We start from the raw sequence: 19,601 nt of genomic DNA, 5'->3' as shown, positions 1-19,601 counted from the left end.
CTGTCACTGGAAGTTGAGATCTGAGAAATTACCTGAAAAGTTCTGATCAGTTTGTGCAGTATTATAGTAATCTTGATCACCCAAACAATTATTCGCTTTGTTTCACGCTTTGAATATATATAGTAAATATACATATATATATATATATATATATATATTTGCAGGCTATTAAAAACATCAAACTCTATTTTGTCTGCATAGGCCCAGTTTCAGCATAGACATAGTCTTATAATTCTAAATATTATATTCAGTGAACTTTTTAGATTTTTTATTCAGACTAGAGCTCTTATGATAGAAGGTGAAAAAAATCCTCAAGTACCAGGGTTATTAGTGAAAGTGAAAAATACCTGCAGTGTTTCGGCTTCAACATCTGCCATTCCATATGGATCCATAAATATTTGTAACAGATAGTAGGTGAAGGAATTTCAATGTTAATAAAATAAGGCTGAATTTGGCAGGAATATTTAAGATAGATTTTTCCTGTTTTTTTTTTTTTTTTTTTTTTAGTAGAAAGCACACTTATTTTAAACTTGCAATTCTCCACGGGAATATAAATGTAGCCTCAATTAAACTTAAGAGAAAAAAATATGACTCAAATTATGTGAATCTAAAGTCTTCCAACTACCTTGGAACTAATCTGAGAGATTTTAGTTACAAAACTGCAAGTTTGTTTTTGTCTGGTTATTAGGAAAACAAAATACAATGCTACAAAATCTTAATTAATGGTAGCTACATTAACTAAATCTTTCAATCAATTTACCATAAGAAATTTAAAGAAAAAGAAATTTCATGGGCGAGTCAGTGTACATTTAGTTCAATCATTTTTCTTAAGCATTCCATATTTAGAAGGCTAGCATAGTTTCAGATTTAGCCAATTTTTACTAAGGGCCTACTATATGCTAAGTACAGTGTTAGGTGCTTCCACGTTCGTTTTCTCATTTAAAACTCCCACAAACACTCTGAAGTAGTTCTTCCTATTCTACAAATAGGGACACTGAAGTTTAGAGGTGTAACATTCGAAGACACAGAGAGATTCAGTCATGTTCATTGTGTTTTAAGTAGAACAACAGAATCATACATTTTAGTCAAAAAAAAAGTTAAAATAAGAAACTGGGTGTATCTGGTGATTAACCTTTCAGTAACTATTGAAGTTACTGTGAATGATACATTTGTGAAAACTTTCCAATTGATTGAGATTTCTAATACAATTATTAGAGGAAATCACTACAACACTCTTCAATTTACAAATCTGTGAACTCATAATTTACACCACAATACCAGGCACAACTTACTCAAGTAAGTGTTTCTGATAAAAGTCACTAAGTTAGATGTGAATATTGAAATAGAAGAGAGTAAAATTGAAACAAGTTCCACAGCCTAACTAGAAATGTAGATGAGGAAGAGGCAATGTTAAAACACAAAAGAAGTGCTTCCCTGATGGCGCAGTGGTTGAGTCCGTCTGCCGATGCAGGGGACAGGGGTTCGTTCCCCGGTCCGCGAAGATCCCACACGCCGCGGAGCGGCTGGGCCCGTGAGCCATGGCCACTGAGCCTGCGCATCCAGAGCCTGTGCTCCACAATGGGAGAGGCCACAGCAGTGAGAGGCCTGCGTACCGTAAAAAAAAAAAAAATGGCACACTAATTTGTTCTAGTGATGAAGTTTACCCCTCCCTGTTCCCTTGGTTATACCTTATGAATTATTTTATTATTATTATCATTTTACCAAAAATCTTGTTCACCAGATGGTATAGGCGCTCATAGCAATAGACAATATCTAAAAATAGCATTGCGCATTTGGTGAAGGTTGTTGAATTGAGCATTATTAATAGATACCTGCTTCTTTGATAAAACTTCAGAGGTTTCCAAAGGAGAAGCAACAGTTTTGATGGTCTTAATGCCAACATTACACAGAAAATGAAAACTGAAAATTGCAATGCTTTGCTCTAATAATTAACATTTATTTTAAAGAAAATTCAGTTTTGTAAAATAATTAAATTAAATGATCAGTGTCATTTTGAACTGGCTAGGTTTACAATAGTGTAGTCATTACGATTCCAAAACTCGACTATTAGAAAAACTCTTAATTTTTTTCTATTATAAAAATATGGTGCCTCAGTGCCTCAATTTTTTATTTCCTAGCTGAAACAGAAAAATCAGTATATATTCTCACCAATGTGTGTGCATGCATGTTTGTGTGTCTGACAGAGACAGAGACAGAGACAGAAGAGAAGAGGAGAGATAATTAATGAATAAAAGAATGTTCTCAATTTTATATCATTGGTACTGTGGAAACATCAAAAATATAAATATTCACAGACTATAAGCAGGTATAATTACAGAGTTATTAGTGAGCATATAAATATAAATGTCAAACCTGTATAATTATCTACATATTCCTCATTACAGAGTTTATAGGAGGTGACAAATTATAAACTGTTATATAGACTGTTCTTGCCAAGTTCTCCATGACAGTATCATTCTGATTTTAAATCATCTTTAATTTTTAATCTTAACCCTACCAAAATACCCACTTTCCATCTTTCATGGATACAAGGAAATAGTACTCAAGTTGTTTATGTTAAATTCATTCTTGGAAAAGTATTTTGCTTTTACCTGTATAGACTCACTAATTTTTTTTTTTACTGTTTTGTTTCCTGATTCTATGTTGCAAATAGGTTCCATTATACATTTTTTTTTCAGTGCAATGTAAATTGGTTTTCAGAATCTCTAGGTCTGTAGAACAGGCTAGTTGATGTATCTCTAATTTTATGCAATTTTTTGAAGCTGTGAAAATACGTACTTAAAATTAGGTAACATTTTGAAATTTCTTAAAATGGCAAAGACAACTATTTTAAAAAGGTACTATAATAGGAAGCAATATTAATCATCTTTAAATGCAGCAAAATTTGCTTTTATATAGCTCAGTGGTTTCTCAAACTGTGGTCCCCACACCAGGAACATGAAACATCAACTGGGCACTTAGGAATTCCAGTTGCTAGGCCCTATCCTAGACCTACTGAATCAGAAACTTTGGAAGTTGGGAATGATTTTTTAAAGACCTTCAGGACACTCTGATGTATGATAAAGTTTAAGAACCACTGATGTTAAGGTACTTGATAAATAACTTGTTCCCTTGTACCTTCTACTGATCCACTCTACTCAGATATGTTAACTAAGTCAAAAAAAAACTTAGTGATTTTAAAGTTAGCAACTGAACTGCCAGGTCAAAGCAGTAAATTTCTCTTCCTGATTTGTGCCAGATTAAGGAGAGAGCTTTCTTCCCTGGTTGATGGAAAGGATTGCACATTTCCCAGCAGGGAAACAAAATGAAAAATCTGCTTTACAGCCTCTGCAGTTAGCTAGATAACTGAACCCCTAGTAAGGGTAAAAGTGGGGTTATATTAGAACCATGAGACCATTTTACAGATAAACCAGGGCAATGAAACATTGTCCCCTGGAAGGGTAAGCTGATTGATGGAAATATGTGCACTCTCCCCCATTTTTACTAAACACATCTCTTTAAAACATCAACTTCCTTCCCACTTTACCTCTATGCCCACTCCTGCCTCCTGTTTGCCAATTTCTAATGTAAACTCTTACATACTAACTTTTCACTCATTTAATGTTCTTCTCTCTGCAGCCTTTTTCACAGAGGTAGCCAGGCTTGTTTTCTGGAGAAGGGACTTGTACATGCCTCTGGTGCTGTTTGGTTGTTTATATTAGAAATTCTTGTCTGTCTTGCAGTTTTTAGATGAAATTCTAGTCTCTGTATGAAACTTCTTTCTATTCCAAGTCCCCAGCCGTTTTCTATTTCTAAGCTCTAGAAAATACAGATGTACTTCAAAAAAATCAGTCAAGTTTGCTTTATCTTTGACACAATAATACATCATTTCAAAGATGATAAGAAAGTATGTGTATGGGCCAGAAAGATTTATACTTTTACTATCTTTAGTCCTCAAAGGACTATGATATGCAGACAGGTTAAATAAATATACAGTAGTCATCCTTTAATAACTATATCAACTATTTTTCAAAATTGTAATATTTCAGTTTATCACAATATCTGTAAACTATAGTAATCATTTATTTTATTGGAAAGGCTAAGAGTTGATAAGAAACTCTTTACCTTGATCCCCTCTTTCTTCCTTGCTTTCACCACATACTTGTAAAAAACTTAAAATTACATATTCATGTATTTATATAATTTTACCTTTTTGGAATAAAAAGAAAAAAATGGAATCAGTCTGATAATCAGGAATCTTACCTCACGCTTTAAGATTATTGGTACATATCTAAAATCATTACAATTGTTGAAGACCCTAGACAGTTACTATTCTAAATGCCAAGAAGATAGCAATGGGAAATAAAAAACAGGAAAAGTCCCCACTTTCATGGAGAGTATATTGTAGTAAAATTAAATGTAACAAAAATAGTGAATAAATAAGTTATATTGTATATTAAGTGGTGATAAATTTTATAGAAAAATTCATGTTAAGGGGATGGAAATAAGGGTGCAGGCTGCAGTGTTAAATAATGTTTGGTGTAAGTTTCACTAATAAGGTGATATTTGAGCAAAGAACTGAAGCCAGGAACCTGAAATTAAATGCACAAGAACTCTAAAACATACCTTGTAAAGTACTGTGTTAGTTCTACATCACTGATTTGATCTTATTGTCTTATTAAGCATATTAACTCTCTAGAAGTTTAGTACAGAAAGGGAGATCTAGTGAACTGTTCATTCATTGAGATTTTCCTATGTAATTTTGAAACAGCAGTTCTCAACCAGTATTGACGTTTGGGCCAGATAATTCTTTGGTGGGGATGGAGACAGAGGGCAGGGCATCCCTGGCCTCTACCATTAGATGCCAGTAGCACACACCCCTACCTCCTTAGTTTTGACAGTCAAAAATGTCTCCAGCCGCTGCCAGATGTCCTCTGGGCAGCAAAATTGCCCCCAGTTGAGAACTACTGACCTTGACTTAGGAAGACTCCTCAGGCCTTTTATAACTGAGAAAGTAACATTAGCTTAACTTAGGGTGAAGCCAGGCTCATCTAGTTATTACCTAGAAGAGGATCTTTCCAACATGTCTTTCATGAGGTGTTAGTGGATGCTTAGGTGGTCAAATATGTTACTATGTTCTCTTCCACTCCTGGGAATTTTCAATTAACAATTTATTTGACAAACATTTATATTGCATTTACTTTGAGTAACTTTACAAATTTTAGCTTATTAATCTTTATAACAACCCTATAAGAGCGGTATTATTATTATCCTAACTTTACAGATGAGTAACTTGAGGCACAGAAAGATTAAGGAATTTTTCCAGGGGCTAGCAAATCATAGAGCAGGGTTGCAAACATAGGCAATCAGGCTCCAACATCTTATATTCTTTGTCACTATGCTCTCAGCTATCTAATTTAACATGTGACATATGTTAATATTTAGAATTAGCATTTTAAAGTCTCTGAGATATTCTGATTTAATGCATTTAGCCAATTTGGGGATCTAGTTTTTCTTTTCCAAATTTGATGATGGCAACACTTGAATCATTGTTCAACTCAGACCATGAACACTTCCTCATATTCATGCAGGTCACATAATTTCACAGCAGTTGGTCATTTTGTTGTTGTTATTGTTCCTCATTTTGGAAGAGGGAAGCAGGTGTCTTGCTTGTGCTGAATGTAATACTAATGACACCAACAAAGGAGAGTCCCCTGGGCCAGATTTATTTAGGGGAAAGCTCTTAAATCAAATAATGAAATATAATTTATTTGTTAAAGAATGAAAATTGATGACCTGGTAGGTGGCTGTATCTTTCCACTGCTGAGTGAGTCTGCTGTGTTCAGTTTCCATTCCTGTATCAAAATCCTCAAAGCCCATGGGAAAGAGGAAAGACTTAACCCAATGTAAAGGTGGGAAAACAAGCCCTAGAGTCATACAGAAAAGTTCCAGCATCCTTGACTTTAATTTTTAGGGGGACTTTTCCATCCTGAGCATTTACCATATGGTTTATCTTTTTTTTTCTACAAATACACTTGTCAACTTTTGTATCTATTCATCTGGGCCCTAGGTAAGAACTTAAAATTAAAAGCTTGTTCTCTAAATGGATTTCCAAGTGCTATTACAAAGTATGGCAGGTTTAACAAACAAGTTCAATAAAAGCAGTCTCAAATTTGCTTCAATAAATTAAGAGGTTGCTTATACCCTCAGCTAGATAGCAGTTGTCCTATCTTTATCTTTTAGGTTATGACATTGCTTCATATGTGTTGATAAAGATTTTAATATATACATTTTGAACACTAGCCTTTTAAATCAAAATGCTCCGTCAAAACCCTTTCTCCCTGGATTACAAAGAGATGCTCTTATTTCACTGACAATCTATATTTCTAGTACTTGCTTATATTTTATTTCATTGTCAATTAGGATTTCTCAATCCTACCTAATAAATCCCTACATAACGGTGCATCTATTCGAACTCTGAGGAAAATGTAGATGTCATTCAGATGTGAAAACTTATTACAAGATTGAAATAGATTTCTAATGCATTTATCATTCATTTTTGTAGCATGTGATTTAAATCAGAAAAAAAATGATGAATGGTTTGACAGTTTCCACTCATATACACCAAACATAATACACTTCGACTAGTTTTCGGCTATTATGGACCTTAACATGCAATGTGACCTTGGTCTGGAAAAGCATGTTTGGTTTGCACAGAAGCTTAATCGTAAGAAGTCATAAGTAGAATTCTTCTTCTTTATTGCCCTTTTCTAGGACTAGGAAATTTACTGTTTGTGGGACAGGTAAGATATGAACAATGGGCCAAACAGAGTCCAGGGTTATCTCATCCGTGTGAAAACTGCTGCTGAAAATCGATGTGACCTCTGCTACACTGTCATCCCAATTCCCACCCTCTGTGTCCTATTTGTCTTTTGGTAGAAGCTTAGATCTGTGTGCTGTCTCTATGTGTCTCTCTTGGGCCAGATTATCAAAATGAATCATTGCCTGCATACCTCTTATATTTCTATTTATTTTCCTGGTGTTGACTAGGTCTGATGAAATATGATTCTTCTTGCATTTGATCCTCACTGCAGCAAGCAGCACCTAATTCAGCTGTGTCTATCTCTTTAAAGAAGAGTGATACTATTTTGAAACTTCAGTCTTCTATATAGCGACATTACAAACCATAGACCATACAACCTGTCTTCATAGTCAATAGTAATCTTACTTTCAGCCAATTTAATGACATTTCATTCATCTCCAAATACAAGACTTCGGATGATTTTAATGTAGTTCCAATTTTGTTTTATGCATACCTAACATATTGCTTTCGTTTTTAGGTATTTTGTTTGTAGAATACCCTGATCACTGAGGTTACATGTGTGTGTAGAGTAATACATGACAAAGAATCCATAATTTTAAGAAGTCTCCCATGATGCAAAATATTTATTCAAGAGAATCATTATATTATCTCAGAATCAGCAAGAAGTCAATGTTCTCACTTTGTGGTGGTTTATTTTGTAAAAATAGATCTTCCAGGCTACATAAATTCATCTTTAAGATTTATAAACATAAATATAAAGATGTTGAACCTCCTCAATTATTATTAATATTGATAGATCATAATGAAGTCATTCTACCTATTCACTTAATGCACTCATGTGCAGAAGACAAAATACTAGCTAAATACAGACTTCAAGTATCACAAATAAAGCAAAATATTGCTTCGTTAGCTGTTGAGAAATATCCCTTAGAGACATTAGAGCTGCTGCCTAAGACATATTTTAGAACTTATATTTTTAATGAGATATTTCCAATGTTCAAACCTTGTACTTGAAATAGATCACAGAACATGTGCTCACTCCCTCTGGAATACTTTGCCTCTTCCAAAAATACTACTGACAAAGAAGGAAGGGAAGGAAGGAGGGAGGGAGGGAGGAAGGAAGGAAGGAAGGAAGGAAGGAAGGAAGGAAGGAAGGAAGGAAGGAAGACATGTTCTATAAGAGGTTAGGGTTAATTTTACAAGCAAGTTGCATTTATGATCAAAATATTATTTGTAAGTTTTACTACAAAACAATTCCTGGGAATATGTTCATTATAGTTTCCTGTGCTAAAAGAAAATTAGCAGGCTATTTTTTGCATACTATTGAATTCTTTAAAACAGATAAACAAATACATTTTGTATTCAAATAAGGTGAAACTGTTGATTCTCTAAAATAATCATTAGCATTTTTATCCCTATAGGTTTTAGAAAATTAGAAATTGTAAAGGTGATCTCTATCAAGAGTATTTTATTCAGAGATAATGCTATCCCATTAAGTAATCTCACAGAAGTTCCAGCAATTGTATGCCACAGCTTCCCACAAAAGAAATCCCACAGCAAACCATGATGACTGTGAAATCAATAGGGCTCAAGACTCTGCTCACTAAATATATAGGCTGCTTGCAATTGAAAAATGAGTTCTAACTGTATGACAAATCCATATTCCTATCCCTACAAAGACTAGACCAATAGCTAGATTTTTGTTTTCAAACCATGTGAAAATTGGTTAGGTCTAGATTCAAGCCTAATTTTTTCCTGAATGAGTCTCAAAATATACGGGGTCACTGAAAATTTTTATGACCAGAGAGATACATATTTTCAAACATTGCTTGTGCTCAGTTACTGGTGAGTAGAGTAATTTTGTTTGAGGTGCTGTGATCAACTCATTGTGCACTGCTATTGAAGCCATTTAAGAATGCCAGGGTTTGTTTGGCTACATTCCAAGATTACCTCTGTAGCAGTTTATCTTTACATATATCAAAAAGGCCCCAATTCCTAATTACAGAGGAAACTTTGCTATCTGGTTCATACACCTCACAAAGATTTTCAACCAGAATTCAATTATATAGCCAAGTAGTTAGTTTCTCAAAATAAGAGGAGATTCCTTTTGTAATTAGATGTATCTGTGCAAAACAAATCTGAAATATCTTATTAGACAAAAATTCTATTGGTGTCTCTTCATATGAAGCTAAGAGGGAATCTCATGAAAGTAATTAGTGTGTGGGAGAAGTTAATATAAAAATATAAGGGGAGATAATATACACTTTGTGGTTTCACACATAGATGGTTATTTTTTTTCATAAGAAATATTCTTCAAAATAAAAGGTAACACTGGAAACAACCCAGATGCCAAACTAGTGAATGATTAGACAGACAGTCATGTATCCATGTAATAGAAAACTTATCAGCAATAAAAAGGAAAAAAACACTGATACATGCCACAACATGGATGAACCTCAAAAACATTATGCTAAGTGAAAGAAGACAAACACAAAAGATCACTTACGATATGAATCTATTTATGTAAATATCCAGAAAAGGCAATCCCATAGAGACAAAAAGTAGATTAGTGGTTGCCAGGAGCTGGGAATGGGAAAGGAGATTAATTGTAAATGGGCATGAGGGGTATTTTGGGGGTGATTGAGGTGTTCTAAAATAGATTTTTGGTAATGGTTGTACGATTCTGTAAATTTACTAAAACTCATCGATGCATACAATTAAAATAGATGAATTTTATTATATGTAAATTATACTTCAATAAAGGTGTTAAAATATGGAGATGATAGATATAGATAGATTTAAAGAGGAAAAAATAAAAAGCAATTAGTGTTTTACCAGGAAGTTATCTGATTATTTAATTTATAGATATTAATAAGCATGTCAAATTTGTTTCTCCAAATTTTATGCCAATTAGCAGTAAATGTTGGTTCATTTTTCACTGATTCTTTACTGAAACATTTATTTTGAGAAATGAGAGGCAGCTGGGAAATAGGTATGAATTCCAGTTATGAGTTTTCCATCATTTAGCTTTAGCAACAAAATCTTTATAGAGATAAAGGAAACATAGTGAAAATTTTGAGCTGTTAGTTTATGAACCTTCTGATATTAATTTTGTTTCTTGCAGAAGAGGTACCCGTTCAAATTCCAATGATGAAGTCACCCCTGGACAAGATCCAATTGACTCCTGGGCAGGCATTGCCTCCTGGATTCCCCGGACCATTCATTTTTGCTGATAGTCTGTCCTCTGTGGAGACTCTGTTGACCAACATTCAGGTCAACAATATTTCTATAAACAAAATAAATGTAATACAAGACATTAGCACCTATATAAATTATTTCATATTTGAGAAATTAAAACAGATAAGATGAACTGCATGTCATTTGCTGTATTTTGACAGGGTCTACTGAAAGTGGCTTTGGATAATGCTCACATCCAAGAGAAGCAGACTCAACAAGAGAAAAAGGAACTGCGAATGGAGCTCTATAGAGAGAGAGAAATTAGAGAAAACCTTGAAAGACAACTCGCAGTTGAGCTTCAAAGCAGAAGTAAGTTTAACAAGTTCAATATAAGTGAATAAGGTAAGACTGTGTTGGAGATATTTTCAGTAGTAATAGAAATATTCTCAGGGATAGCCAGGAACTGCTGAAAACAAATGACAAGCTAAGAATCAAATACTGTGTGCAATCCACAAGGTAAGATGTTTACACTATTTCTCTTTGTAATTAAACATAATGAGCAAGATCTACACTTCATTTTTGGAAACATGAATATTCTTAGTTATCTCAAAATTTCACAAAATACTCCTGGAGATATATATATATATATATATATATATATATATATATATATATATATATATATATATACACATACATACATACATACATACATACATACATACATACATACATAGATAGATTCAAACAATTCCTTATGTATTAAATGCTTACTCTTTTTCAAGAACAATATTAGATTCTGGTGTTAGAAGATAAAACTCAGTCCCTGTCCTTGAAAGATTTACATTTCAGAGGACTAGCACAACCAACCAGCTAATTATAAGACAAAGTGGAAAGAACAATGATGTACATCATATATGTTTATATAGAGAGGGGGGTAGTTAGCTCAGCCTGGTGGGGAATTGATGGTCAAAGAAGGTTTTCTGATGCTGACACTTGAACCTGAGTCTTGAAGAATCAGTAAGGCAAGAAAAGCATGAGAGTAAATGAGTGATCTGATCATTCTAGAACAATGAACATAGGCATGGAGGCAAGAAGCCTCAAACATGGTCAAATATATACAGTGTATTAATACCATGACTTTGAATTTTATGAAGTGAATGTTGGGGAATAATGCATAACAAAAGTAGAGGGTAAATTATAAAGGCCATTTTCTTTTTTTAACATCTTTATTGGAGAATAATTGCTTAACAATGGTGTTTAGTGTATGTTTATAACAAAGTGAATAAGCTATACATATGCATATATCCCCATATCTCCTCCCTCTTGCATCTTCCTCCCACCCTCCTTATCCCACCCCTCTAGGTGGTCACAAAACATCAAGCTGATTTCCTTGTGCTATGCAGCTGCTTCCCACTAGCTACCTATTTTACTTTTGGTAGTATATATGTCAGTGCCACTCTCTCACTTTGTCCCAATTACCCTTCCCCCTCTCCTCTACGTGTCCTCAAGTCCATTCTCTACGTCTGCATCTGTATTCCAGTCCTGCACCTAGGTTCTTCAGAACCTTTTTTTTTTTCAGACTCCATATATATGTGTTAGCATATGGTATTTGTTTTTCTCTTTCTGACTTACTTCACTCTGTATGACAGACTCTAGGTCCATCCGCCTCACTACAAATAACTCAATTTTGTTTCTTTTTATGGCAGAGTAATATTCCATTGTATATATATGCCACATCTTCTTTATCCACTCATCTGTCAATGGACACTTAAGTTGCTTCCATGTCTTGGCTATTGTAAATAGAGCTGCAATGAACATAGTGGTACATGATTCTTTTTAAATTATGGTTTTCTCAGGGTATATGCCCAGGACTGGGATTGCTGGGTGGTATGGTAGTTCTATTTTTAGTATTTTAAGAAACTTCCATACTGTTCTCCATAGTGGCTGTATCAATTTACATTCCCACCAACAGTGCAAGAGGGTTCCCTTTTCTTCACACCCTCTCCAGAATTTATTTTTTGTAGATATTTTGATGATGGCCATTCTTATTGGTGTGAGGTGATACCTCATTGTAGTTTTGAGTTGCATTTCTCTAATGATTAGTGATGCTGAACATCCTTTCATGTGTTTGTTGGAAATCTGTATATCTTTGGAGAAATGTCTATTTAGGTCTTCTGCCCATTTTTGGATTGGGTTGTTTGTTTTTCTGATATTGAGCTGCATGAACTGCTTGTAAATTTTGGAGATTAATCCTTTGTCAGTTGCATCTTTTTCAAAAATTTTCTCCATTCTGAGCATTGTCTTTTCATCTTGTTTATGGTTTCCTTTGCTGTGAAAAAGCTTGGAAGTTTTGTTAGGTCTCATTTGTTTATTTTTGTTTTTATTTCCGTTTCTCTAGGGGGTGGGTTAAAAAGGATCTTTCTGTGATTTATGTCATAGAGTGTTCTGCCTATGTTTTCCCCTAAGAGTTTTAGTGTCTGGCCTTACATTTAGGTCTTTAATCATTTTGAGTTTCTTTTTGTGTACGGTGTTAGGGAGTGTTCTAATTTCATTCTTTTACATATAGCTGTCCAGTTTTCCCAGGACAACTTATTTAAGAGGCTCTCTTTTCTGCATTGTATATTCTGCCTCCTTTATCAAAAATAAGGTGACCATATGTGCGTGGATTTATGCCTGGGCTTTCTATCCCGTTCCATTTGTCTACATTTCTGTTTTTGAGCCAGTACCATAATGTCTTGATTACTGTAGCTTTGTAGTATAGTCTGAAGTCAAGGAGTCTGATTACTCAAGCGCCATTTTCTTTCTCAAGATTGCTTTCGCTATTCAGTGTCTCTTGTGTTTCCATACAAATTGTGAAATTTTTTGTTCTAGTTTCTTAAAAATGCCATTAGTAGCTTGACAGGGATTGCATTGAATCTGTAGATTGCTTTGCGTAGTAGAGTCATTTTCACAATGTTGATTCTTCCAATACAAGAAAATGGTATATCTCTCCATCAGTTTGTATCATCTTTAATTTCTTGCGTCAGTCTCTTATAGTTTTCTGCATACAGGTTTTTGTCTCCTTAGGTAGCTTTATTCCTAGTTATTTTATTCTTTTTGTTGCAGTATTAAATGGGAGTGTTTCCTTAATTTCTCTTTCAGATTTTTCATCATTAGTGTATAGGAATGCAAGAGATATATGTGCATTAATTTTGTATCCTGCTACTTTACTAAATTCACTGATTACCTCTAGTAGATTTCAGGTAGCGTCTTTAGGATTCTTTATGTATAATATCATATCATCTGCAAACAGTGACAGTTTTACTTATTTTCCAATTTGGATTCCTTTTATCTCTGTTTCTTCTATGATTGCTGTAGCTAAAACTTCAAAAAGTATGTTGAATAAGAGTGGTGAGAGTGGGCAACCTTTTCTTGTTCCTGATCTTAGTGGGAATGGTTTCAGTTTTTCACCATTTAGAACGATGTTGGCTGTGGATTTGTGGTTGTGTTCCTGTCTTGCTAGTTGTTTGGCATAGGGTGTCCAGCACTGTAGCTTGCTGGTCATTGAGTGGATCTGGGTCTTAGCATTGAGATGTAGATCTCTGGGAGCGCTTTTGCCATTTGATATTATGTGGAGGTAGGAGGTCTCTGGTGGACCAATGTCCTGATCTTGGCTGTCCCTTTGTGCCCAGTGCACCAAGACCCTGTCAGCCACATGGCTCAGAAGAAAAGTTAAGAAAAAAGAAAGAAAGAAAGAAGTAACATAAAAAAATTAAAAAAATAAAAAGTAAAAAAAAGAGAAAAAAATAAGAAAGAAAGTAGCAGCCAAACCAAAAAGCAAATCCACCAATGATAAAAAGCACTAAAAACTATACTATAAACAAAAGAAAAACAAAAAAAGGGACATACAGATCTCTAGGACAAATGGTAAAAGCAAAGTTATACAGACAAAATCACACAAAGAAGCATGCACATACACACTCACAAAAAGTGAAAAAGGAAAACAATATATATATCATTGCTCCCAAAGTCCACTGCATAAATTTTGGGATGATTTATTCTCTATTCAGGTATTCCACTGATGCAGGGTACATCAAGTTGATTGTGGAGATTTAATCCGGTTCTCCTGAGGCTGCTGGGAGAGATTTCCCTTTTCTTCTTTGTTCACACATCTCCTAGGGTTCAGGTTTGGATTTGGCCCCGCCTCTGTGTGTCAGTCACTTGAGGGCATCTGCTTTTTGCTCTATAAGGATGATTTTAAAGGAGCAGCTGATTAGGGAGCTCTGGTTCACTCAGGCCAGGGCGAGGGAGGGGTACGGAATGTGGGGCGAGCCTACAGTGGCAGAGACCAGTGTGATATTGCAACAGCCTGAGGCACACCATGTGTTCTCCTGGGGAAGTTGTCCCTGGATCACAGGACCCTGGCAGTGGCAGGATGCACAGGCTCCCGGGAGGTGTGGTATGGAGGGTGACCTGTGCTTGCACACAGGTTTCTTGGTGGCTGCAGCAGCAGCCTTAGTGTTTCATGCCCATCTCTGTTGTCCATGCTGATAGCTGCGACTCGGGCCCATCTCTGGAGCTTGTTTAGGCAGTGCTCTGAATCCCCTCTCCTCACCCACCCAGAAACAAAGGTCTCTTCCCTCTTAGGCAGTTCCAGACTTTTCCCTAGACTCCCTCCCGGCTAGCTGTGGTGCACTAAACCCCTCCAGGCTGTGTTCACGCCACCAACCCCAGTCATCTCCCTGTGCTCCGACAGAAGCCCGAGCCTCAGCTCCCAGCCCCCGCCCGCCCTGGCGTGTAAGCAGACAAACCTCTCGGGCTGGTGAGTGCCAGTCAGCACCAATCCTCTGTGCAGGAATCTCTCTGCTTTGCCCCCCACACCCCTGTTGCTGCGCTCTCCTCTGTGGCTCCGAAGCTCCCCCCCCCGCCACCCTTATTCTCCGCCAGTGAAGGGGCTTCCTAGTGTGTGGAACCTTTTCCTCCTTCACAGGTCCCTCCCAGTGGTGCAGGTCCCATCTTTATTCTTTTGCCTCTGTTTTTTCTTTTTTCTTTTGCCCTACCCAGGTACGTGGGGTGTTTCTTGCCTTTTGGGAAGTCTGAGGTCTTCTGCTAGCATTCAGTAGGTGTTCTGTAGGAGTTGTTCCACATGTACATGTATTTCTTATGTATTTTTTGGGAGAAAGGTGATCTCCACATCTTACTCTTCCGCCATCTTGAAGGTCCACCCATAAAGGCCATTTTTAATCATGTAAAAGATTAGCTTAGACTTTGTCCTGTAGGTTATGGGAATTATTAAAAGATAAGCAGTGGAGTGATCTGGTCTGCTTTCAATCAGATAGACCACTCCGGTGTTGGGAATAGATTAGATGGGACTTGGAGTAAGACTACAAACAAGGAAACTCTGTAAAAGTGGATTGCCCTCATCTAGGCTGTGGTGATGAGGGCTGAATAGGGTAGCATAAGTATGGATGGAGACAAAAGTGAGAGAATGGAAAATATTGTTCAGAAATAGAAATAACTTTCTAACAATGGGTAGGCATTTGATAATCTATAGATGTGGATAATGAGACTAGCTTGTATCAAAACCAGAGAAAATTCAAAACTTTAACCAATAATTTTCACCTCTTCCTTATACTTACCATAAAATACAAAACAGCAGCAAAAGTGACTATTGTGCTTTTCAGCTTCTTTCTCTTCTTCGCTTATTCTTCTGTAGAATAGTCACAAAGCAAAAGTCAATTAAAAGAGTTAAAGAGTGGGAATGAGAGACAAAAAGGGAGAGAAAATTCACAACCCAGATAATGCCTCCCTAAACTAGGAAGAATTACTCTAGTCGAGTGAAATCCACTAACTATATACTATTCTAATATAGCATATTATATTCTGAAATTTGCATCAAGAAATTGAAATTTTACTGTATATTTTCCTTAAGACCTAAGAATTACTAGTTCAGTTCAAAATGGAAATTCAGTCATTACATTTAAAAAGAATTAAACCTCTTCTTATCTTGCCAAAGTCATTAAATACTACTAAACAGAAGCTAAATTGTCTTTTTAAAGTTTTGAGAAATTAGTTTATTTCTGATATTTGGGATGCAATATATATTATTATGATTAGGAATCATAAAAGCACATTTCTTTAGTAGGGAAATTATTTATACGAAAGTACCAAATATGTTAAATATAATAACATTCACAAATTGACTTAGGAAAATCTACTACATATAGTAAAATTGGCTTCTAACTTTTAGGGATCTACTCATACCGATTTCTATTTACTAACTTCTTATAGAGTCTTCAGGTCTGTATTTATAATTGATATCATAACTATTGTCTTTTAAGAAGTCTTAGACATTGTAGATGTAATACTGTATCTATTATCAGATTTACTATGAAGCATTTATATTTAATAAATTTAGCAATTATTATGATATAATAATAATACCACTAGTAATATTCTATCATCATTACTACTACTGTCATTACTGTCACTACTACTACTACCATCACTACTACTACTACTACTACTACTATTACCATCACTAGCTAATGCTTATCAATTGTCTGCCATGTGCTAAGAACTGTTTTTGACATTTTACATCTTATGACTAGCATAATGAAAAGAAACTACTCTGTTATCCTCATTGATTTAGAGAAACTATCTGCTTCATCTCTATGAATCTCAGCATCATCATCTATTACAATAGTTGACTGCATGATCACTTAAATTCCTTTCTAGTTGCCTAAATATCTCATACCCAGTAAACCTACTTTTTAGGACAAAGGGTGAACTCTTTATCTAAAGTCATATGATTGAAAAGAAAAATGGAGAAAATTGATATTGTAGTTGAAAAGTAATGTCTCCCCAGGTTTATAGAAAAAAATAGTAGCAACATATATACATATATAAAGAACATATGTAAAACTAAATATATGTATAAACTCTCTCTCTCTCTCTCTCTCTCTCTCTATATATATATATATATATATATATATATATATAACTATGTATATAGTAAGAATCCCTATGAGTATCTTTTTTTAACGAAAACATTGTTTCACACTTATATATTCCTTCTAACTACCTTTTTGTTCCTAGCCAGAATGTGTTACTTGAATTAAACATATGTTATAATATTCTTTGCAGTTTAAACACTTAGAAACAAAGAATGATAGAGCTACAGGAGAGCTTGGAGCTCATCTGTCTTGGTTCTTGACCAACTATATGGTCCCCAGGCTTTGAAACAACTACCTATAAAATCTTTGGCCCTCAATCTATGAGAACTACTAGTTCTGGGATCTTGAAAAAATTCCTTGACCTCTCAAGGACTCAATTCCCTCATCTATAAATTGGAGATAACAATATCTTCCTTGCTGAGTTGTTGTAAGTTTTAAATGAGATATAGTCCTAGAAAAAATGTTCAGTACATGGTACGTCCTAAATAAATTATAGTTTATTTTTATATAATTTTAATGTAATATTCTGTGGCATTGTTTATAATATATGGAATCATAAATTTCAAGGGAATCAACATATGTAATGTTTTTGAATAAATAATTTTACTAGAAGCAAAATTTTGTCTTATCAAGGACATTGCTATACATTAATTTGAATAAATCTATGTTTTTGATTTAAATAATTTACTAAATGCTTTATTTGAATGATGATAATTAAGTATAATTATTATAGTAAAAGTTTTTTATGCTTAACCTTATTTAATAGTCTTTTATCAAAAATAATAGAAACCATATATTCTCGGTGTCTTTATTCCAAGATTTCCATCTTGTGATTACCTTAGTCCTCTGAATTTTTGTCGTAAATGAACATAAATTTAGATGAGTAAATAACTCTCTTCAAGTTGCTGAAGGTCATTTATATGAAAAGACATTGAACTGTGAGATAAATACAACTGAAACTCAAATTAGCATCATATTCACTTTAGTGCAATCAAAATATTTTAATTGTATTTGAATAATTTTAAGATTTTTTAAATGTCATATAATTTATAATTTTGTTTAATGTTCCTTGAATATTTTTCTATTGTCCTAATATCAATATCTTAAATTTTTACAACTAATTTAGGAAGAATGTGAAGGTCGGTCTGCTTAGAACCCTGCAATGAACCACTATATTGCTGGAGCCCAGCAATTCTGTTTGAGAAATTATCACAGATTTCAAGGTTTCAGAGAATAGTAACAATCATACATTAGGGCAGTTAAAGTTTCTAGTTAAGACATAAGGCCTTGAGAGTTGAGTTATAATTGTTTTTACCTCTTCATTACCTTTTCTGTTTATGAAAGAAATGTTGTTGTGCCTTTACAGATTGCTTAACATAATCATTGCTGAAAGTTATTCTCTTTAAAATGTAGAGATAGATTCAAATATAAATATATGGAGAGAGACAGAGTTTGATGATATGTGCATATATTTAAAGAGATAGATATTTGCCCTAAAAACTGGTAACATCTCAAATAAAGAGACCCTTGACACTGTAAGTTTTAAAAGACATACCATGTTTTTTCTTTTTCTTCCATACATCTTTTTTATTTTCATCTTTATTGGTGGATAAATGCTTTACAATGTTGTGTTAGTTTCTGCTGTACAACAAAGTGAATCAGCTATATGTATACATATATCCCCATATCCCCTATCTCTTGAGACTCCCTCCCACCCTCCCTACCCCACCCCTATAAGTCATCACAAACCAGTGAGCTGATCTCCTTGTTCCATGTAGCAGCTTCCCACTACCCATCCATTTTACATTTGGTAGTGTATATATGTCAGTGCTACTCTCTTACTTCATCTCAGCTTCCACTTCTCCCCCTGTGTCCTCAAGTATGTTGCCTACATCTGTGGCTTATTCCTGCCCTGCCACTAGGTTCATCAGTACTGTTTTTTTAGATTCCATATATATGTGTTAGCATACTGTATTTGTTTTTCTCTTTCTGACTTACCTCACTCTGTATGACAAACTCTACATCAATCCACCTCATTACAAATAACTCAATTTCGTTCCTTTTTATGGCAGAGTAATATTCCACTGTATACATGTGTCACATTTTCTTTATCCATTCATCTGTTGGACATTTAGGTTGCTGCCATTTCCTGGCTATTGTAAATAGTGCTGCGATGAACATTGTGGTACATGTGTCCTTTTGAATTATGGTTTTCTCAGGGTATATGCCCAGGAGTGGGATTGCTGGGTCACATGGTAGTTCTATTTTTAGTTTTTTAAGAAACCTCCATACTGTTCTCCATAGTGACTGTATCAATTTACATTCCCACCAACATTGCAGAAGTGCTCCCTTTTCTCCACACCCTCTCCAGCATTTATTGTTTGTAGATTTTTTGATCATGGCCATTCTGACTCATGTGAGAGGATAACTCATTGTGGTTTTGATTTGTATTTCTCTAATGATTAGTGATGTTGAGCATCTTGTCATGTGTTTGTTGGCAATCTATATGTCTTCTTTGGAGAAATGTCTGTTTAGGTCTTCCACCTATTTTTGATTGGGTTGTTTGTTTTCTCAATATTGAGCTGCATGAGCTGCTTGTTTATTTTGGAGATTAATCCATTGTCAGTTGCTTCATTTGCAAATATTTTCTCCCATTCTGAGTT

The 19,601-nt window shown here is 34.8% G+C and overlaps 1 protein-coding gene across 1 annotated transcript in view; it reads left to right on the top strand.

Annotated features, from left to right (window-relative positions):
* The window catches only part of DACH2 (dachshund family transcription factor 2), a 638,130-nt gene that overhangs the window by 598,420 nt on the left and 20,109 nt on the right, over nucleotides 1-19,601 (top strand). Inside the window, exons 9-10 of the mRNA XM_060002017.1 lie at nucleotides 9,948-10,096; nucleotides 10,222-10,369. Coding sequence (XP_059858000.1) covers nucleotides 9,948-10,096; nucleotides 10,222-10,369 — 297 coding nt within the window. The remainder of the gene's footprint in view (nucleotides 1-9,947; nucleotides 10,097-10,221; nucleotides 10,370-19,601) is intronic.

Source organism: Delphinus delphis, chromosome X (genome assembly GCF_949987515.2).
Source record: "Delphinus delphis chromosome X, mDelDel1.2, whole genome shotgun sequence".
Lineage (NCBI taxonomy): Eukaryota > Metazoa > Chordata > Mammalia > Artiodactyla > Delphinidae > Delphinus > Delphinus delphis.
The sequence above is the reverse complement of the archived record's forward strand: the minus strand, read 5'-3'. Positions and strand labels throughout refer to the sequence as shown.